Source organism: Solanum dulcamara, chromosome 4 (genome assembly GCF_947179165.1).
Source record: "Solanum dulcamara chromosome 4, daSolDulc1.2, whole genome shotgun sequence".
Lineage (NCBI taxonomy): Eukaryota > Viridiplantae > Streptophyta > Magnoliopsida > Solanales > Solanaceae > Solanum > Solanum dulcamara.
The window spans coordinates 79,485,956-79,504,338 of NC_077240.1; the positions used below are offsets into that span (position 1 = coordinate 79,485,956).

At 31.9% G+C, this 18,383-nt stretch overlaps 2 protein-coding genes across 4 annotated transcripts; one reads left to right on the forward strand and one right to left on the reverse strand.

Moving 5' to 3' along the window:
* Nucleotides 1-193: 193 nt before the first annotated feature.
* Nucleotides 194-5,273, reverse strand: LOC129887781 (enoyl-[acyl-carrier-protein] reductase [NADH], chloroplastic-like). Of its 3 annotated transcripts, none has more exons than XM_055963004.1 (13): nt 5,147-5,273; nt 3,804-4,104; nt 3,068-3,177; nt 2,923-2,978; nt 2,755-2,839; nt 2,622-2,669; nt 2,121-2,195; nt 1,935-2,046; nt 1,757-1,808; nt 1,603-1,654; nt 1,404-1,461; nt 691-789; nt 194-577 (listed from the first exon to the last, which is right to left on the reverse strand). In XM_055963004.1, the coding sequence occupies exons 2-13, from the start codon at nt 4,078-4,080 to the stop codon at nt 423-425; spliced, it is 1,179 nt and encodes a 392-aa protein (XP_055818979.1). In that variant the 5' UTR covers nt 4,081-4,104; nt 5,147-5,273; the 3' UTR covers nt 194-422. The 3 variants fall into 3 exon arrangements, with proteins under 3 accessions (XP_055818979.1, XP_055818977.1, XP_055818978.1); XM_055963002.1 differs by having other exon boundaries at nt 3,804-4,111; XM_055963003.1 differs by lacking the exon at nt 5,147-5,273 and adding an exon at nt 5,075-5,143 and having other exon boundaries at nt 3,804-4,111.
* Nucleotides 5,274-11,993: 6,720 nt separating this feature from the next.
* LOC129884403 (protein NRT1/ PTR FAMILY 7.1-like) lies at nt 11,994-18,178 on the forward strand. The gene is made up of 8 exons (XM_055958706.1): nt 11,994-12,067; nt 12,149-12,155; nt 13,486-13,533; nt 13,771-13,891; nt 14,480-14,697; nt 15,543-16,102; nt 16,633-16,920; nt 17,430-18,178. The coding sequence occupies exons 1-8, from the start codon at nt 11,994-11,996 to the stop codon at nt 17,998-18,000; spliced, it is 1,887 nt and encodes a 628-aa protein (XP_055814681.1). The 3' UTR covers nt 18,001-18,178.
* Nucleotides 18,179-18,383: the final 205 nt, after the last annotated feature.

Below are 18,383 nucleotides of genomic sequence, written 5' to 3' on the forward strand. Positions count from 1 at the left end.
ATTCGCTTCACGCCTTGAGTTATTACTCATGGATGAATTGAGAAAGCCAACAAAAAAACTGAGACTCAACTTCATAGAGCCGGTGTTGTTTTCTGTGCATAGAGGACCATCTCCCATTCTCGTCTCAGCCTCCAACGGGCTGCTAAGGGATTCTTTAAAAAGACGACAGTATTTTGCTGACACCTTGTCAAACTTAACACAAGAGAAGGAGAGTTAAGGTTTCTATTTCAGCAAATATGGGGAGGAACATACAGTGAAAGAAGATTATAACTGGAAACTCACTACTATTTACTCTATAAAAAGATACCAATCATACAGCAGTAGATGATTTCACAAAAGCCGATGGTCGAGCCACTCTTGGCTCTGACCATAACAATGTTCAAAGAAGCACAAATACAAATTCGTCTAACACACGATATCTTTTATTCCGTGCTCTTGGGAATGTTGAGGTCTTTAAATAGTGGACTGTCGACTCCCACACCCATTGCATTCAAACCATTGTCAACATATATAACAGCACCAGTAATTGCTGAAGCGAGTGGCGATGCTAGGAATGCAGCTGTATTCCCTACTTCATCTACAACAAGTTTTTTCCCCGAAAGGTATATTAACAACAGCCAAGTAGGATAAGGTAAGAGACAGTAAAGAAAACATTTTTAGTGAAAAATAACTTGTGTGGATGATTTTTACCTGCTGATAACTCCTTCTGGAGAGGCGCGTTGGCTATGGAGTAGTCAATCATCATATCTATGAAACCAATTGCTTTTGCAGCTCGACTTCGTAAAGGGCCTAGACAGTGATATGTTTCTCTCGTCAATAAAAGATTATGCACGAAAAAATGACTTGGAACTATATACTGGAGTACTGGTTACTTCAATTCTTGGTGGGCTTCCGAGATTACTGTATAGTCTTCCGTTTTTATTTTCCTTCTTAGACTGTTCTAGAAACAATGCCTCTTTCTATATTTGGTTAACTCTTTTATTTCAACATTCTACACGGCATGTTTAAGACCATAAGATTCAAAGGGTATTTTGGTACATTACACACATCTTTAGTTTAAGACCACAAGATTAAAAAATCTTCTTGAACTCTATTGGTTAAGGTGTTTTCATGTAGAAACTAGAATCTAAGCATCTCAACATACAAAACAATATCAAGTTCAAATTGCATTAAAGACCTCACACAATATGATGACAAACATAAACGAGAAAACGTTCGGTTTGACTAGATAAACAATTATTGACAGGACGATAGGTGTACGAGATGATAACAAATGGGGTTTATACAATGGAAAATAACCATCATATATCCAATCATCCCTGCAGGATAAAATACCTTAATATGATTTATAGTTAACAGTATTAAATAAGGATAATCCAACAAACAATGAACAGACAACATACCCGCAGATATTGTGTTCACCCTAACTTTTTGTTTTCTTCCGGCCTCAAAAGCAAGTACCTACATCATTAGAATGATCCCTTACAATGATTAGATGCAATATAATTGAGGCGGATATTAGAGATTCAAGGGGCGAAAACCGTTTGCCTTTTCGTCTGATTTTCTTTTTTTGACAGGTAGAGAGAATATAGAACAACTCACTCTGGTGTCACTCTCAAGTGCTGCTTTGGCAGAACTCATTCCCCCTCCATATCTGTGCATGAGCTATTTCAACCAGTGATTCCTCATAGGGACAGATTTAAAATTTCATGTCTTATCGAACAACAAAACAGAAAAGGGAAAAAATAATGTGTACCCTGGAATGATCCTCTCAGACGCAATGTAGGTCAGAGAAATCGAAGAACCACCTGTTATAAAACCATTATTGGTTTCAAATAGAACATCTTGGGGAATTACGTAATTGAATAAATAGGCAAACAAGGGGCAAGAAGTGAAAGGATAAACATAAATGAAACGGGGAACTAAATACATGCCTGGTTTCATAATTGGAAGGAAATGCTTTAGCAAAGATACATAAGAATAACTTGATGCTGATATTGCTGCAAGGTATCCTCTCCTCGATGTCTCCAAAAGAGGTTTAGTCACCTAATGGTTGAATGATTTCATGAAAAAAGATCGCCGATAAAGAAGCACTGTTTTATAATTTCAAAAGATGATACCTCTGGTCCATTAGCAAGGGAATGGACAAGAATATCAATGCTGCCAAAATCCTCCTTCACAGATTCTGCAACTTCCTATAAACAAGAGAAATCAGGTGTCGAAAGCATGCAACAGTGATAAAAATGTCGGAGATCGAAAAATTAGTATCAAGAAGATGAAAACGTCTTATTACAGCCCTAAAATGATAGCCAACACAAACAAACAAAAAAGTTAATAGCTACAGAGATAAGAAAAGTGGATAACTGTAATTTGCTTTATGCATGTATAAGCACAGCAGGATTTGAAGATCACAACCACAAGGAAAATGTGATAGATACTATCGATACACGGACTTTTAAGAAAGGTTGATTCATCATTCAATTGCTTTCAGTATGCAGAATCAAGCAATAAAAGGGGTACCTCAAGAACGATCATGGTGCATGCTTTACTTATTTTACTTTCTGCAGTTACTCATTTTGTTCAGCATGCACAAAGAAGTGCAAACGGGGAAAACTACGTACCGAAACTGTCCACTTAGAAGAACCAGCATAACGCTTATTTGTTTTTATCTGCATGGTGAGAAAGAATCACTTTTAGGATAATGCAAATGAAACACAATAAATAATTTTACACAACCATAGGATTTGAAATTACATCTTCAGGTACATCCTCAAGACTATCAAAAACAGCATCGAGGGGGTATACTTTTGTAATCTCCATCAAAGAGCCATCGGGCAAACTGACAAAGATGTATTTAGTGAGAGGTTAGTCATAAAGCCTTTTTTGCAGCGGTACAAAAGAAGCACGAGTTTAGACTCTAACACGCGAGATTCATCAAACTTCCCACGTCGAAGACTTGTTTCAAAAATGTTTAAGGCCTGTAAAGAAATGCAAAAACATCAGAAGGTTTGCAGATATACAGGGATTTCAAGCTGAGATACCACAACGAATTGTAAATTTCACTTACTGGCACCCAGGTTCCAACTAGAATTTCGGCACCTGCAGCAGCCAGGGACTTAGCAATAGCCCACCCATATCCATTATCATCAGCTACACCAGCTATAAAAGCCCTTTTACCTGCAAACAGCATTTACGGTTTTATCAAAAGGCAGAAGGCTGCACAGACAGAGATTCCAAATTTGAACACATTAAAAGAAGAGCTGAAAGAAATTAACATAGCATAAAAGTAATGATGCCACAAATGAGATTGCGATCCCTGCCATAGCATAAAAGTAAATGATGCCACAAATGAGATTGCAATCCCTGTCAACTATGTCAAACACTCCATCTATCGTCCAAGTTCCAGCAGCAAATAATATGCTACTACAGTGTCTGCTGTCAAAGCTCCACCTTGGCAGATAATGTTTCTAACATGAGTCATGATCCCCTCTAATATCTAAACGCTACTTTCAGTTTGCAAACACAGAAGTAGTTCATCATGCGATATACTTAATCTAACCCAAAGAAGATAGGAATTCTAGAAGGACATTCTGCACTGGAAATGTTTCCAACTTTGATTCTCTACTTGAGATTACATATTCGCTTTCCTTGACTCGTACAGCCAATGAGGGGAAATCCCAAGTTTAAAAGGGGGAGGAAGAAGATGTGTTGACAACATCCACCATCTCTTCCGCTCATTCCTTGGGATCTTAAAGTGCACAGGAGAAAAGCTTAAGAAAACCAGAAATTCAGAAGAACCCAACCTCTCAAATCAATCGGCAACACGGAGGAAGGCTTGCTATCATCAGCTTCTGATTTTGCCTTGGTGACAACTTTCTGCAACTTTAGAGTCGTAGATGTGAAACTGCGCCAAAAATGTTGAATGGATGAAACATGACAACTACTGGCAAGTCTGTTACAGGATAGTTTTCTAGTTTCACCGCCAAACTTTGTTGAGCAGACACTGGAAATTCTTTTAGTACAGAGTATGGAGGGCTTAGCTATCGTTATTTGCAAGCTTGAAGCTGCAAGTGCTGTCATTTCTAGAGAAATTTTGCAGAGAAACTGTAACCTGAGAATGTTTTCAAATTAAAACAGGAACATTCAGAAATCCAAACCTTATTTCAATAAGTAAATTCAGAAATATACAAATTGTATGCAGGTTTTCAAAGAAACCTATTGAAAAACGACGAACAGCATGAAAGCAGATTGCACTTTTCCTCAAAGATCAAAACTTTATACATACCACACAATTTAGGCTGATGTTTTATTGCAAATGTAGCCAAAATTAAACATAATTTCAAGTAAACAAATACCCAGAAAAGGATAAGTAGTAAAAAGCTGAAACTTGAATCACATTTGAATTACTAAAAAGAAAAAAACAAGTGTCTCATCCAAAACAAACCTATACAGTTAAACCCTCAAACTCAAAGATGAAAACTTTAAACATAACACACAATTTAGGCTAATGTTTATTGCAAAAGTAGTTATAACTAAGAATAATTTCAAGAAACAAATACCCAGAAAAAGATAACCCTCAAATTCAAAGATGAAAACTTTAAACAGAACACACAATTTAGGCTAATGTTTATTGCAAATGTAGCCAAAATTAAGCATAATTTCAAGAAACAAATACCAACAAAAATATATGCAGCAAAAAGAAAGTGTCTCATCCAAAACAAATCTATAGAGTTAAACCCTCAAACTCAAAGATGAAACTTTACACATAACATGCAATTTAAGCTGATGTTTATTGCAACTGTAGCCAAAATTAAGCATAATTTCAAGAATCCGACACCCATAAAAAGATAATCCTCAAATTCAAAGATGAAAACTTTAAACATAACACACAATTTAGGTTGATGTTTATTGCAAATGTAGCCAAAATTAACCATAATTTCAAAAAACAAATACCCAGAAAAATAAAAACCTCAAACTCAAAGATAAAAACTTTAAACATAACACACAATTTAGGCTGATGTATATTGCAAATATAACCAAAATAAAGCATAATTTGAAGAAAACAAATACCCACAAAAAGTAAAAGCTGAAACTTGAATCACATTTGAATTACAGTATTAAAATAAAAAGAGAGAGATATGAATACCTTGAGGTGACAAAGTAGAATTTTGTGTACAAAGGGTTTTGGGTTTTTTTTGTTGCTATCTTTTAGAGAAAAAATAATAAAGTTGTGTCAGCATTAACTGTAGTAGTTGTCTGTTGGGAGTCTAAAAAATGAACCAAAGAGCTGTCAGGGGAAATAAATTGAGCCTAGTATTTATGAGCCTAAAGAATGTTATTGGGCTTTTGTTTATTATTGGGCCTTAAAGAGGAAAATGAAGATCTGACTGGGCCTGGTACTTTTGGGCCTAGAGAATTGTATTGGGCTTAGTTCATTTTTCTTTTGGACCCAAGTGTATAGATACCCGATTTTGGAGCCACCATTTAAGTCATACATGCAGTGTGTAAGAATTTACGAATCTAACCTATTTCGGAACAACTTCAAATATGCGGTGTGTGAAGTTTCATACTGTTGAAGTTCAGTTAATTTTGCATGAACTTTAGTCATATGTGGTTGAATTCAATCATGTTTGCCTCAGCTTCAACAATAAGAAACTTTCACCATATAATTAAAATTGTTTCGAAGCACGTAGACATGCAAAATTGCTGGGCCTAAGTACTTATGGATTGTCGTTTGGTACTTTGATACGATGTGTAAGAAATAATTAATCTCGTGATTAATTTAAGTATGAGCTTATCCCATGTTTGGTTGGGATAAGTTATCACAGAATTATAATGTTATTTTTATCCCACATTGAGGTGTGATAACAATTTTGGATAGTTAATCTGGGAATAGCTTGTTCCTCAACTAAACGAACCCTTGTGGTCCTATCTTTTCATTGGGCTTAGCTCATTATTGGGCTTTAAAGAGGGAATGAAAAGTTGTTGATGAAATTGCTGGGCCTAGTACTTTTGGGCCTGAATGTCATTGGGCTTATTTCATTGTTGTTGTTGCTATTGGGATGAAGTATATAGATACCCGATTTTGGGATCACCATTTAAGTCATAATTGAAGTGTGTAAGAATTTGCAAGGTTACATACTTCGGAATAACTTCAAATATATAGTGCTAGAAATTTCATATGGTTGAAGTTCAGTAAGGGGCATTTATCGATCGGTTTGGTCTGCTTTTGTATATTATTGGTTTTTAGTTTATGAACATCCTAAATTGATACCCAAACAAATAAGATATTCCTTATATGTTTTTAGTTAATTGATTTTTAGTCCTTTAACTATTCGGTTTTCGATTTAACCGATAAGAAAATGCTCCTCTATTTATTTTGTTTTCTCTAGTTTTTGATCATTTGTTTATATATACACTGCTTTCATGCATAAAAAGTCTACATTAATTACAAACAAAATCAAATCAAATAAGTTATTGCTAAAACAAATTTATTTTCTTTCTAATTAAGTAGAAAACTTAGATGCATAGCATTGTGGCAATCTCTCAAAAAGAAAAACATGGTCAGTTCACACCAATGGGTAGAAGCCAACGTCTTTAGAAAGAAAACAACACCACCAAAATAACAAATATAAAATGCAAAAGAAATAAGGTTTGTATTTAAAATCTAAATCACTATTATATAATTAAGGATAAAAAGATAATTTTCATACACTCGTGGCTTATTTTAAGTGTAAAACACTCTTGTATCAAAAACAATTTATATCTAAAACTCGAACTCGACACTTCTGAAAATAAAAAAGGTGACATTGACAATGCCATCCCTCATCCCTCCTTTCATCAAAAGCCTCAAAATAGGTCAAATTATGCATAGTTATTACCCACTTTTTGTAGTCCCTTTGTTTGTAAGCTCTAGTACGATTAATATTATGTGGATGGGATAATTTTCATTATAATTCTTGAGCATTTTTGCTAGTTGAGTATATATGGACAACTTGTTTAATTTCACTGCACAACAACATAATTTTTCTCTTGGTGGCAAACGATCATAAAGAGTTAAATAGTGTAAAGAAATAAATGGGGAGGAATAATCTAATGTCACTAAGATTTTGATTATGACATGTTTCTTGACACCATTCTTTACACTCATTTTCCACATGAAAACCAATAGATGCTATGTTCAATTTATAATAAAAGACATAATACACAAACATATACTTAAATATGATTTCAGATGACAAATATGCACTCCAACTTTGAAAATGTATAGCCTATTGAAAATAGCTTTTAAACTACACTATAATTTTCCCTCCCATTGCGAATAAAAAAATGAGGTTGCACTCCGATTATAAACTCTCATCATTTTACGAACCCAAAATATCTAGAAAAAAATGAATTAACGGATCGTAGGGCTAAGTCGTCGCCCCTTTTATCCAACCAGATGAAATTTTGTCAATAAAGATGGTCCTCATTGGCATAATGTCTACCTTATTTTGTATACACAACTACTATACTTGTATACATAATTATTTAATTTTGTCACTTGACATTTGGCAAGACCCTTAATTATAATGGATATCCACTCACCATAAGGACTTTCACTTGGCAATTTATAAGCAATTTGTTTTTCTCAAAATAACAAAATAGATTTGGTGTATAATATATATATATAAAAGGTATATGTCATAATCATATATATAATATGAAAAGAAATGGAAACATGTTGTGCAATAAGAAACACTGAATATGCCACATGGTTACCAACATGGGTTTTGTGGTGCAGTGGTGGAATTGATTCATCCTTAATTAGAGGTCTTGAGTTCGAGCTCTGGAAATGCAAAAAATTCTATTGGGAGCGTCACACCCTAATGGGCCCTGCAGTGTGTGATCCGAATTTAGTCGGAACTCCAAGGACATCAGTTACCGGGTGGAAAACCAAAAATTAAAAAAATATGCCATATGGTTGTTTATTCAAGATTGACAATTACTAGTATAACTTTTTTTATTCTGTATAATGTTTGATATCGTTTTGAGGTCTGATTCATCCAAATTCGCGTGGAGAGTCCTGCTTTGGGAGGCTAAATCGCTCTCTATCAAAAGCAACTACATATCGAGGATTCGAATTCGAGACGTCTGATTAAAAATGAAGGAATACTATCACTCCACCACAATCATTGGTGAAAAACTTATAGTCTAGTGATATCAACCGAAATTTATATTTAATCATTTTTATTTTTTTAGTTAATATATATATATATATATATATATATATATATAAATAATATTCAATGTTATATATCATGTAAATTTTTAATATTTTGAGTATTAGGAATGAAGAAATTCCTCATAAGAAGTGTTTTGTTGTTATTAAACGATCGAATAAATGTTGAGAAGTTAAATTTGAAATAATAGCTAGTGGTCTTAAAAGTAACTATTTTCCAATTACTCTCTTAATTATGTGTCATAATTGTAATGAAAGATTTACTAAATTTCCGACCATGACCTAATTGTACAAAGATGAATTAATTGACTTTAGTAATTGTCCTTATTTATTTATTTGGTTTGATAAGATAACATATACTCTGAAGGAAAAGATGTTGCAAGCTATTCCAGGAATATATTTACACAAGAATAAAAATTGAGATCTTATTTCTGTTTGACACGTTCACCTACGAGACTTATCTTTAACTTTCGTTTTGATAGGCATATTATTATACATTTCTCAAAAGAATATTTATTTTTCTTTCTTTCCCATCAATTACGATGACTAAAATGAACAAAAAAAATATTTTATTTCTTTGTTAGAAAGTAATATGTTTGTATAGGATTGGATAAATACATATATAGTGCTTTGAACTTATCAGTAAATTTATTTATGGCCAAATCTATCGGTGACCCCTTAAAGTTGGCACCAACTTTCACTTAGACACTTCAACCGGGCGATGTTCACTTTAGACACCTCATATAGGGGCCCGATGTGTCATTTTGACACTTTTTGCTGACATGGCAAAGTGAGTGTGATACACTCAACAATAACGCGTGAAAGACTTTATTTAGCCATTTTTTATTTTATTTTCTCTTCTTCTTCTCCATTTCTCAAGGCACCACCTTCCACCATTTTTTCAAGCTTAAACTCCCTCAATGGAGGTCGAATTTTTTATTCAAATCCGTTTTCAAGCCATTTTTTTCTTCTTCATTGTATTGCTTTTCTAAATCTACCATCACCTCCCTCCACCTTTTTCGCCGGAAAAATGGATACCAACACCCATATTTCATATTTCTTCTCTCTTTATTTCTTCCTCTCACTCTTTTCTTCTCACAAAACAACACTAAAAGAAAGAAAAGGAATAGCTATGAAAAGTAAAAGAAAAGAAGAAATTTTTAAAAAAGCACAAAAGAGATTTTTGAGTGTAATAAAAAAAGATGATTTTCGATGGAAAAGGAGGGTAAGGTACCATCACTGCTCTCCACCTTTTTCGCCGAAAAAAATGAATACCAATACTCATATTTTATATTTTTTCTTTCTTTCTCTCCCTCCCTCCTCCCCCTCTCTTTTTCTCTCTAAACAACATCAAAATAATAAAAAAAAAAAGTCTGAAACAACTTTAAAAAGTAGATTAAGAAAAAAATAAAGAAAATTGTTGGGTGTAGTGGAGAAGACAACTACCATTGGGGCGGAGAGGGGCGAGGGGGGGTGCAATTGATTTTTTTAGAATAATGTTTTTATTTTATTTACTAAGTGAATTTTAAAATAATTTTCAACTTAAAATAACACATGTAATCATTTAATTGGTTGTTTGCCACGTCATCAACGAGTGTATTACACTCTCATTCAGATTTTTGCTTATTGTCAAAAAAGTGTTAAAATGACACAACAGGACCCTATATGAGATGTCTAAAATGAATATCGTCCAGTTAAAATGTCTAAGTGAAAGTTGGTGCCAACTTTAAGGGGTCACCGATGGATTTGACCTTTATTTATACATTCGAACTATAGTTTGTTTCAGTTGAGCATCTAAACATATGATAAAGTGTTTCTTTTAGACATTTTTTATTCAAATTTTGAAAGAAAAAAAAATTGTGCGTGATCTCAAGTGCACAATACGTAAATAAATTACAATTTAAAATATGTCATTTTTTTAATTACACGCATTAGCCTCAGTAAGATGTAAAAGCTCAAATTTGTTTCTAATCGAGGTTGATAAGTACGTATAATTAAGGGAGAGAACATATTTATTGGTGTTAACTTAACTATCTAAAATTAAAAGACGCTTAAGAATACATGCAAAAAAAATTGAATTGAAAGTGTTTAATATATACACTTTATCATGTGTTTGAGTGTTTAATTGACTTAAGTCATAATTTAAATATCTAAATAAAATTTATTAGCAAATTTTAAAAACTGTGTATGTAACTTTTCTATAGAACTTGTATATGAGTAAGACGTATCTATGATCTGATGGATGGCGAGTTCGACTGAAAAGACGTTGACACAAAAATCAATCTCTGACATCTTTTATGAGATATCACCTACAATACCAACTCATACGCCCTTACGAGTCGAGTTAGATTTATTAAAACCCATAAATTCACCTAAAATTTAACCAAACATTTTTTTTTTGGTAGAAGTTATTTCTTGTTTTTCCTTGGTCAAGAAGTGGAAGACAGGTTTGCCTATAAATAGTGCATAGTAATTTGTTTGGTATATAATATGAGTGGGAAACAACTTATCAACTTTATCTTCATTTTGAAAATGACTATTTTTAAAAAGTGATTTGATAAGTCATTATATTTCAACATATTATATATGGACTTGTCCTTATCACATTTTTAAAAATTATTATATTTCTATGTATTGTATAGTTTTGTAATAGTAATAATTAATTAGTTGAAAACTTGAAATCGAGTTTCCACTTATTAGGTCCAGAATATAGGAAATATTATAATTTTTTTAAAAAAATAAGTTGACTTATTATATGTGGATTAGTTTATCTAGGGCCGTTTAATATACTCGATTAATTAGCCTTAAAATAGGCAATTATTTTGTCTTTATTTATTTATTTATCATTTTTTTAATCTTTTGGTAGTCAAATAGGATTAGGTTTTCTGTAATGTAATATGGAATGAATTTAATTAAGTTATATACACTGAAAAATTTAAATAAAATCTTTACACTATCTATTACTAATATTATATCTAATTTCAAACAAATTGGGGTCGATCATTAATAATGTTATTGTGTACATTGATTTTGGGACCGATAATATGAAAAGAGATTGCACAAGTCGAGTTTTTTCCCACTATCAATATAGTTTAATATGTTATATTAATACTAAATAAAAAAATTGACAAATATTTATGTTCGGAAAAAAAATCTGACGGATTTTTGAATTCTCCTCACGATTATATACTGTCAAGTCTAGTCTTTTTTTATTTTATATTGTCAAGTCTTTTTATTTTGCATATCTCGAGTTTCGAATTCTCTTCACGATTTTTTCTTCAAAAACACTCGCTTCGTTGATTCTTGTCCTCGTTCCTTTTATCTTGGACATTAGAAGTTATCATGATATTAGCATGTAGTTATCTTTTTTTTTAATTTGAATATTTTCAACTTGCTAAAATATATAACTTTTATTAATTTGTTTGACTTGTTGTCTTTGTTAATAAAACTAGAAAAATCCAAATTTATTATTAATCTACCAAGTATATTTGCGTAGTATTAGATTTAACAGTTATTAGAGTTTTATTAGGAGTTTGTTGCTCAACAGAATTCTAAAATTTAGCTCCAAATCTTTATAAAAAGCTAAACTTGATTAATAATAATTCCCTAATCACTTCTTTAATTCTCTTCATTCATTCATAATCTCAAGATTTTGGAGTAACTTTTGTTCTTGTCTTATAATTTATTTTGCTTAATTGTTGCAAAAATTAAGATTTGGAGGAATTTTAAGTGTGAAAATTTCAAGTTTTTTTCTTCTTAATTTTCACCATAAATGACAAAAGGTTTTACTAGCAATACTATCACGAAGCTTTCTGCTAATTTCTCAGCTACTAAGTTCCGCAAAAGGTAATTCGAATCTCTAATTAATATAATGTTGCACTTCTCTTATTTTAAATAAATATGTCATATCTAAAGATTATTTATTAGATTCCATGTATGATTTATACTAATATTAACCATTGGAAGTTTCTTTGCTTATTTTTTGATTGACAACAAACACCTAATTAAAGTATAGTGGAAAAGAATAATAATTAAGACGTCAAAATGTTTGTTCTATTTATTTGTTATTGATGTAGAATGCAACATTGTCTATTAACCCTTATTCTTGCTAAGTTTGTCTACGAGGCGAATTCAGAATTTAAAATTTATTAATTTGAATTCTAGTCCTACTGAGTTACTGAATTTTATATCCCTTTGAAATAAAGTGGAACACTTATCCATTTTTTATGTAAAAAAATCGCAATAATAACTATTAATAATCTATTGCATCATAATTTTACTAAAGTTTTGCCATTTTTTTTTGGTTTTCAAACGTGCAACCTTAATTCATCATGTTGAATCTTTGATTGTTATGAAAGGACTTTTAGAAACTGTAGATGAATTTAAAGAAATTAAATACCATGAAAAGACATAACAAAAACATTGTACTAGCCAACCTAATTTGCAGTAGTAGGGTGATTGAAATTCCTCTGTATTTAATTTGAGGTCTTAGAGTCCTGGAATGAAAAAAAAAAGCATGATATGAGCGTTGTGTTTAGAAATGGATCCTGCAATGACTAAATTCAGATTTAGTCATGATATCGAATATCGAATTGAAATAAAAAAAATCAAAAAAATTGTAACATGAGGGGGAAAAATCATTTTCAACATATGTCATCAAATCAAAATCCACTTTTAGAGGTTTATAATGAAACTAGAGAAGTTTTGTGGCACTATTTCTTATTTCTTATTTATGAAAAATATGTTAGATATATTGTTTTTCTCCTGTTGAAACATAGTTTTTGAAAATGACCTTTTTATTTATTTTTGTCTATATATTGAGCTATTTCTTCAATCAATTTTCATCAACTTTTCTATTCCATGCATAAGTATATTCATAATATTCAAGCACTTTGAGTAAGTTTTATTCTTCCTCAAAGTGCATATGATCTAGTTCTTCATACATTAAAAAAAATACATTTTTGTGACACTACATACAGCAAATTATAGTTTTGTATGGACGTCCTATTAGAATTCGACTCATCAAAGAGGTTTTCGACTAATAAAGCCATAAGAAATGTTATCGTCAAGTTAAATTCAGATAAATTTTGTTAGAAATTAGTTATTTTTTAATAGTGATATGCAAACATTAATACATACTAAAATTAAGAAACCAAACCTAGTTAATATGATACTTTTTTTTGTGTTTTTTTTAAGTACTTTAAAGTTTAAGTTATATACACTACTGTCACTAAAATAATTTCTTTTGCTTTTGTATTTTGCAGAGAATTTCCCAAATGTCTACAATGGACACAACTCAAGTCATGCCAAAGGTTAGCTTATTATTCTAATTGATGTTTTGTACACTTACAGTATATAAATTTTCTTAACGATAATTAATTCAAAGCGACCTATAATCGCGATTAACTATATATAGCAAACCTGATACGATAATTTGATAATTAAATAAATAATTACTTGTTATAATTATTGACAATATAAAATAAATATAAAAAAGGATTTTTTTAATAACTATTTGTTCATAATTATTTTTTTATTTTTTTGTACAGACAAATGAAAAGAATAATTCAGCTAGAGGAAACAAAGACCTCAAGCAGGGAGTTGTGAACAAGCTTAAAGTCTTTAGAAGCAAAAAAACTGGTGGATGGTATTCAGCATTTCTTTGTTTAGGTATTTTTCTCATTTTGTTTCAGTTTATGTGATACTATTTTCATATTAATTCATTAAAATAAGATCGACATATTTCTATATTTAGAAACATCTAACAAGAATAAACTTCTCGTTTTACCTTTAACGAGTAGCTTTTACTAATTTCAAAAGTGTCCCTTTTTACTAAATTATGTCTCGAATTAGACTATGTCATATAAATTAAAATGGGCGGGGTATAATTATTATATTTTGATTACATGACTTTAAATTCTAAATTATAATTAAAATGGGGGTATTGCGATTCTTCCTTGGACCCTGCTTGAACCCGGGATGATTCATGCATCCGATTATCCTTTTTACAATATTTTGAACACGTTATAACTACTCTAAATTCTGAATACGCTCTCGACAAGGGCAACTCAACGGAATTTGTGGCCTAACACCAAATCTTACTAAGAGATCTAAGTATATTCGATAAAACTAGCTTCTACATGGGCCACATGTGTATCTCATGCGACCTACGTGCTTTTCATGTTAATTAGTACTATAGTATTTTAAATAATCAAATATATATTGTTAATAATATTTTTATTTATTTTTTTGATGCAGTAAACCAAGGACTTGTAACACTATCATTCTTTGGTGTTGGGGTGAATTTGGTGTTATTTTTAACAAGAGTTTTGGGACAAGACAATGCTACTGCTGCTAATAATGTTAGCAAATGGACTGGAACTGTTTATTTGTGTTCACTTTTGGGAGCTTTCATTAGTGACTCTTATTGGGGAAGGTTCCTCACTTGTGCCATCTTTCAACTTATTCTCCTCCTGGTAATTATTACTATACTTTACCACTCGACCTTTTAGTTTGTTTCAAAAAGAACAATATGTGAATCTTTATATGTTTTGAAAGTCTTTTGTATATCCTCAAGGACATATTGTTATAATCAAGGCGAAGCTAGGGAGGTGCAGGAGGATTCGAATATAGTCGAAAAGTCGTATCTTATATATAAGGTCAAAGTTATGTAGATATAGTATATGTATAAATTCCTGTAAATTTTTCATGTGTTTACTTCTTCATATTTTGAATCTCTAAGTGAAAATTCAGGCTCCGCCAGTGGTTATAATTATAGAAATATTATTTCTCATTTACGACCACAAGTTCTAAAAATACTTTCGTGGTATATGTTAAAAGTCATTCTTTCTTTATTAAATTATGTGTTCAACCAAATAGTGTCATGTAAAATGAAACCTGGATTACTTGACCTAAAAATCTAGTTAATGTGAATTTTTTTTCTCTGAGTAGAGGATATCAATACCATACTCGTTTTTACCATTGTAGTGATTTTAGCTTCTTACATTGACAATATAATTTTTTTTTTATGTTATCAAGTCTCTCACTAAAATATAAGTGAATTATTGAAATCGTCCTTTCCAATAGTAACGATCGATATTGTCTTTTTTTTTAACTTTTATTATTGTCGTAACTATTTAAGGTCACTCGTTATCAAGTCATTAAAGTATAACTAATTGTTTAGAACAAGTAAAAACTAGTTAGTTACATGGAAAGTAAGGAAGATCGAGCATATTGACTACAACATGTTACGTTACACAAATAGTGTAACAACATTTTACGTTGTCAGTGCATATAACTTTGATTTTCTGAATTTAACCAGGGACTTGTGATCATATCATTGACATCTTGGCTATTCTTGACCAAACCAAATGGATGTGGAGATGGTATACTAAATTGTATACCCCCATCACCAATTGGCACTGCATTATTTTACTTAGCCATATACTTAGTGGCTTTGGGCTATGGTGGTCATCAGCCAACAATTGCAACTTTTGGATCAGACCAATTTGATGAAACAAATCACAAAGAAAAAATCTCAAGGGCTGCCTATTTCGGCTACTTTTACTTTGCACTAAATGCTGGATCTTTAATTTCCAACACAATTTTGGTATATTATGAAGATGGTGGTAAATGGACACTTGGTTTTTGGGCCTCTACTGCTGCTGGGCTTTTGGGCCTGTTTGTCTTCTTGTTGGGCACTCCTGGATATAAGTATGTTAAGTCATTTGGGAACCCGTTGCCACGTGTCGGTCAGGTATTTGTTGCCGCGATCCGTAAATGGCGTCTGCCTAATGTTGATGAGGCAGAACTATATGAATCGAATGGGTCAGAATCAACCATTAAAGGAACAAGGAAGATCCTTCATAGTAATGATTTCAAGTAAGTAGTGTTTCGGCTCATATCAACTGTCTTTTAAGATTTTATATATAGATATAATTGTATCACATTTATTATGAACATACTGACTCTGGATCCTTGATTCGTCTATATAATGAGCTTACTGATTCTAAAGTCTTGATTCGCCTATATATTGAACCTACTGACTCTAGATTCTTAATTCACCTATATAACGAAACTAATGATTCTTGATTTGCTTATATACTGAACCTACTAACTCTAGATTCTTGATATACCTATATAATGAGCCTATTGATCCGCTTATGATATAATGAACCTATTGTCTCTAGATTATTGATATAAGTATAGTGAATCTATTTAATTAAGATTATTGATTCGTCTGTGTGATGAACCTACTGACTCTAGATTCTTCATTCACCTATATAAATCTACTAAATCTAGATTCTTGAATCGCCTATTTATAACGAAGGTATTGACTCTAGGTTCTGAATTCTCTTGTGATATATACCTTCATATATCATTATGTAATCACATTATTGAAAATTGACCAGGAAACTAGACAAGGCTGCAATAGTGACAGATGAAGATAGGCAAAGCCCAGTGGCAAACCCATGGAGGCTATGCACAATTACACAAGTTGAAGAAGCAAAGTGCATCATAAGGATGTTTCCAATTTGGCTATGCACCATAATGTACTCTGTGATCTTTACACAAATGGCCTCTTTATTTGTTGAGCAAGGTGAAGTTATGGATGCCACGATTGGGAATTTTCGCCTACCGGCAGCCAGTATGTCAGCATTCGACATATGTAGCGTTCTAACATGCACGTTTCTCTACAGGTGCGGATGTCAAATGAGCGTATTGAACTGAATAATTACTCATAACCCAATCTAGCAAACTCTTACCAAGTTTTAATTTTTTTTTCTTATAATTCATTTAATTACCTAGCTAAACTTTTTTTTCTTTATTATTGCTATTTATAAGAAAAGAAATAGTCTTTGTAAGCGTATTGCACAAATATCTCATGGGTTAATCTATACTACGTATTGAGCCTAAATCAGGTCAACTTCTAGACGAACTAAATTAAGTGAGTCACTAGTTTAGAAATAGCACTTATTGGTCACTTCTCAATCCTCTATTTGAAAAAATAATCACTATCATAGAGTTTCAAATTCCACAGATGAAACTCTGTGAGAATATCCTGAAGTTTTTCATGTAAAATTTAAAACTCCATAACAATGGTTGAAGTGGCTATTTGTGAAATTTATCTTTAAAGTGAGATAAGTGAATAAATGAATAATTCAGACATCATTTTTTCATGAGCTAATTTTACGATCCCTGTATGCAGGTTCATAGTGGTGCCATTAGGCGGAAAGATTAGTGGGAATCCGAAAGGATTGACGGAGCTCCAGAGGATGGGAGTTGGACTAATCATCGGTATGTTATCAATGGTTGCAGCCGGGGTAACAGAAATTTTCAGGCTGAGAAGAGTAATCTCCGAAAACGAAATAAGTTCACTAAGTATTTTTTGGCAAATTCCACAATACATACTTGTTGGTGCCTCAGAGGTTTTTATGTATGTTGGACAACTTGAATTCTTCAATGGACAAGCACCTGATGGGATAAAAAGCCTAGGAAGTTCACTTTGTATGGCATCAATGTCACTTGGAAATTATGTTAGTAGCATGCTTGTCAACATGGTTATGCATTTCACAGCAAGAGGGACTAGGCATGGTTGGATACCTGAAAATTTAAATAATGGCCACATTGATAGGTTTTACTTCTTGCTAGTTGGTTTGGCATTGGTTGATATGGTTGCATTTGTGTGTTTTGCTAAGTGGTACAAAGGGATCAATATTGAAGATAGCGATCATGGATCTTGTACAAAGGTTGGAGAAAAAGAGATTGATAAAGTTTGAATATTTCAAGAAAGTGTGGCTATTTTTTAAAAGAATTTTAGAGTAATGTGGTTTATTAGTGAAATAAAACTTAAAGCATGACCCTTTAAATGTGATAATTTTAAAGGGTATGATTGCTTCTAGTTTTCTCTACATAATTAATATTTATGTTAGGATTTCCCTATGAAGATATTTGATTAAGAAAATGTAACTTCTTCCTTATATATGTTATAATAAGTTATTGGGCTTTTTGAATTGCTAGTTTCTTTCGAACATAAGAAGTTAAAAAGAATTTTCACATGTGATGGAACAGTTGAAATTTATCCATCATCAATTATACATCTGAATTAGAATTCTAACAATAAAGAAATTTTTAGTGGCTAGTTAAGGAGCACTTCCCTTTT

What these genes read in the sequence shown, in the direction of transcription:
- LOC129887781 (XM_055963004.1), bottom strand. Translation starts at nt 4,080, where the DNA reads ATGACAGCACTTGCAGCTTCAAGCTTGCAAATAACGATAGCTAAGCCC. An exon ending in AAGTTTGATGAATCTCGCGT is followed by an intron (nt 2,840 to 2,922) that starts GTTAGAGTCTAA and finishes CATCTTTGTCAG; the next exon opens with TTTGCCCGATGGCTCTTTGA. An exon ending in CACTTGAGAGTGACACCAGA is followed by an intron (nt 1,462 to 1,602) that starts GTGAGTTGTTCT and finishes CTAATGATGTAG; the next exon opens with GTACTTGCTTTTGAGGCCGG.
- LOC129884403 (XM_055958706.1), top strand. Translation starts at nt 11,994, where the DNA reads ATGACAAAAGGTTTTACTAGCAATACTATCACGAAGCTTTCTGCTAAT. An exon ending in CAACTCAAGTCATGCCAAAG is followed by an intron (nt 13,534 to 13,770) that starts GTTAGCTTATTA and finishes TTTTTTGTACAG; the next exon opens with ACAAATGAAAAGAATAATTC. An exon ending in ACATGCACGTTTCTCTACAG is followed by an intron (nt 16,921 to 17,429) that starts GTGCGGATGTCA and finishes CCCTGTATGCAG; the next exon opens with GTTCATAGTGGTGCCATTAG.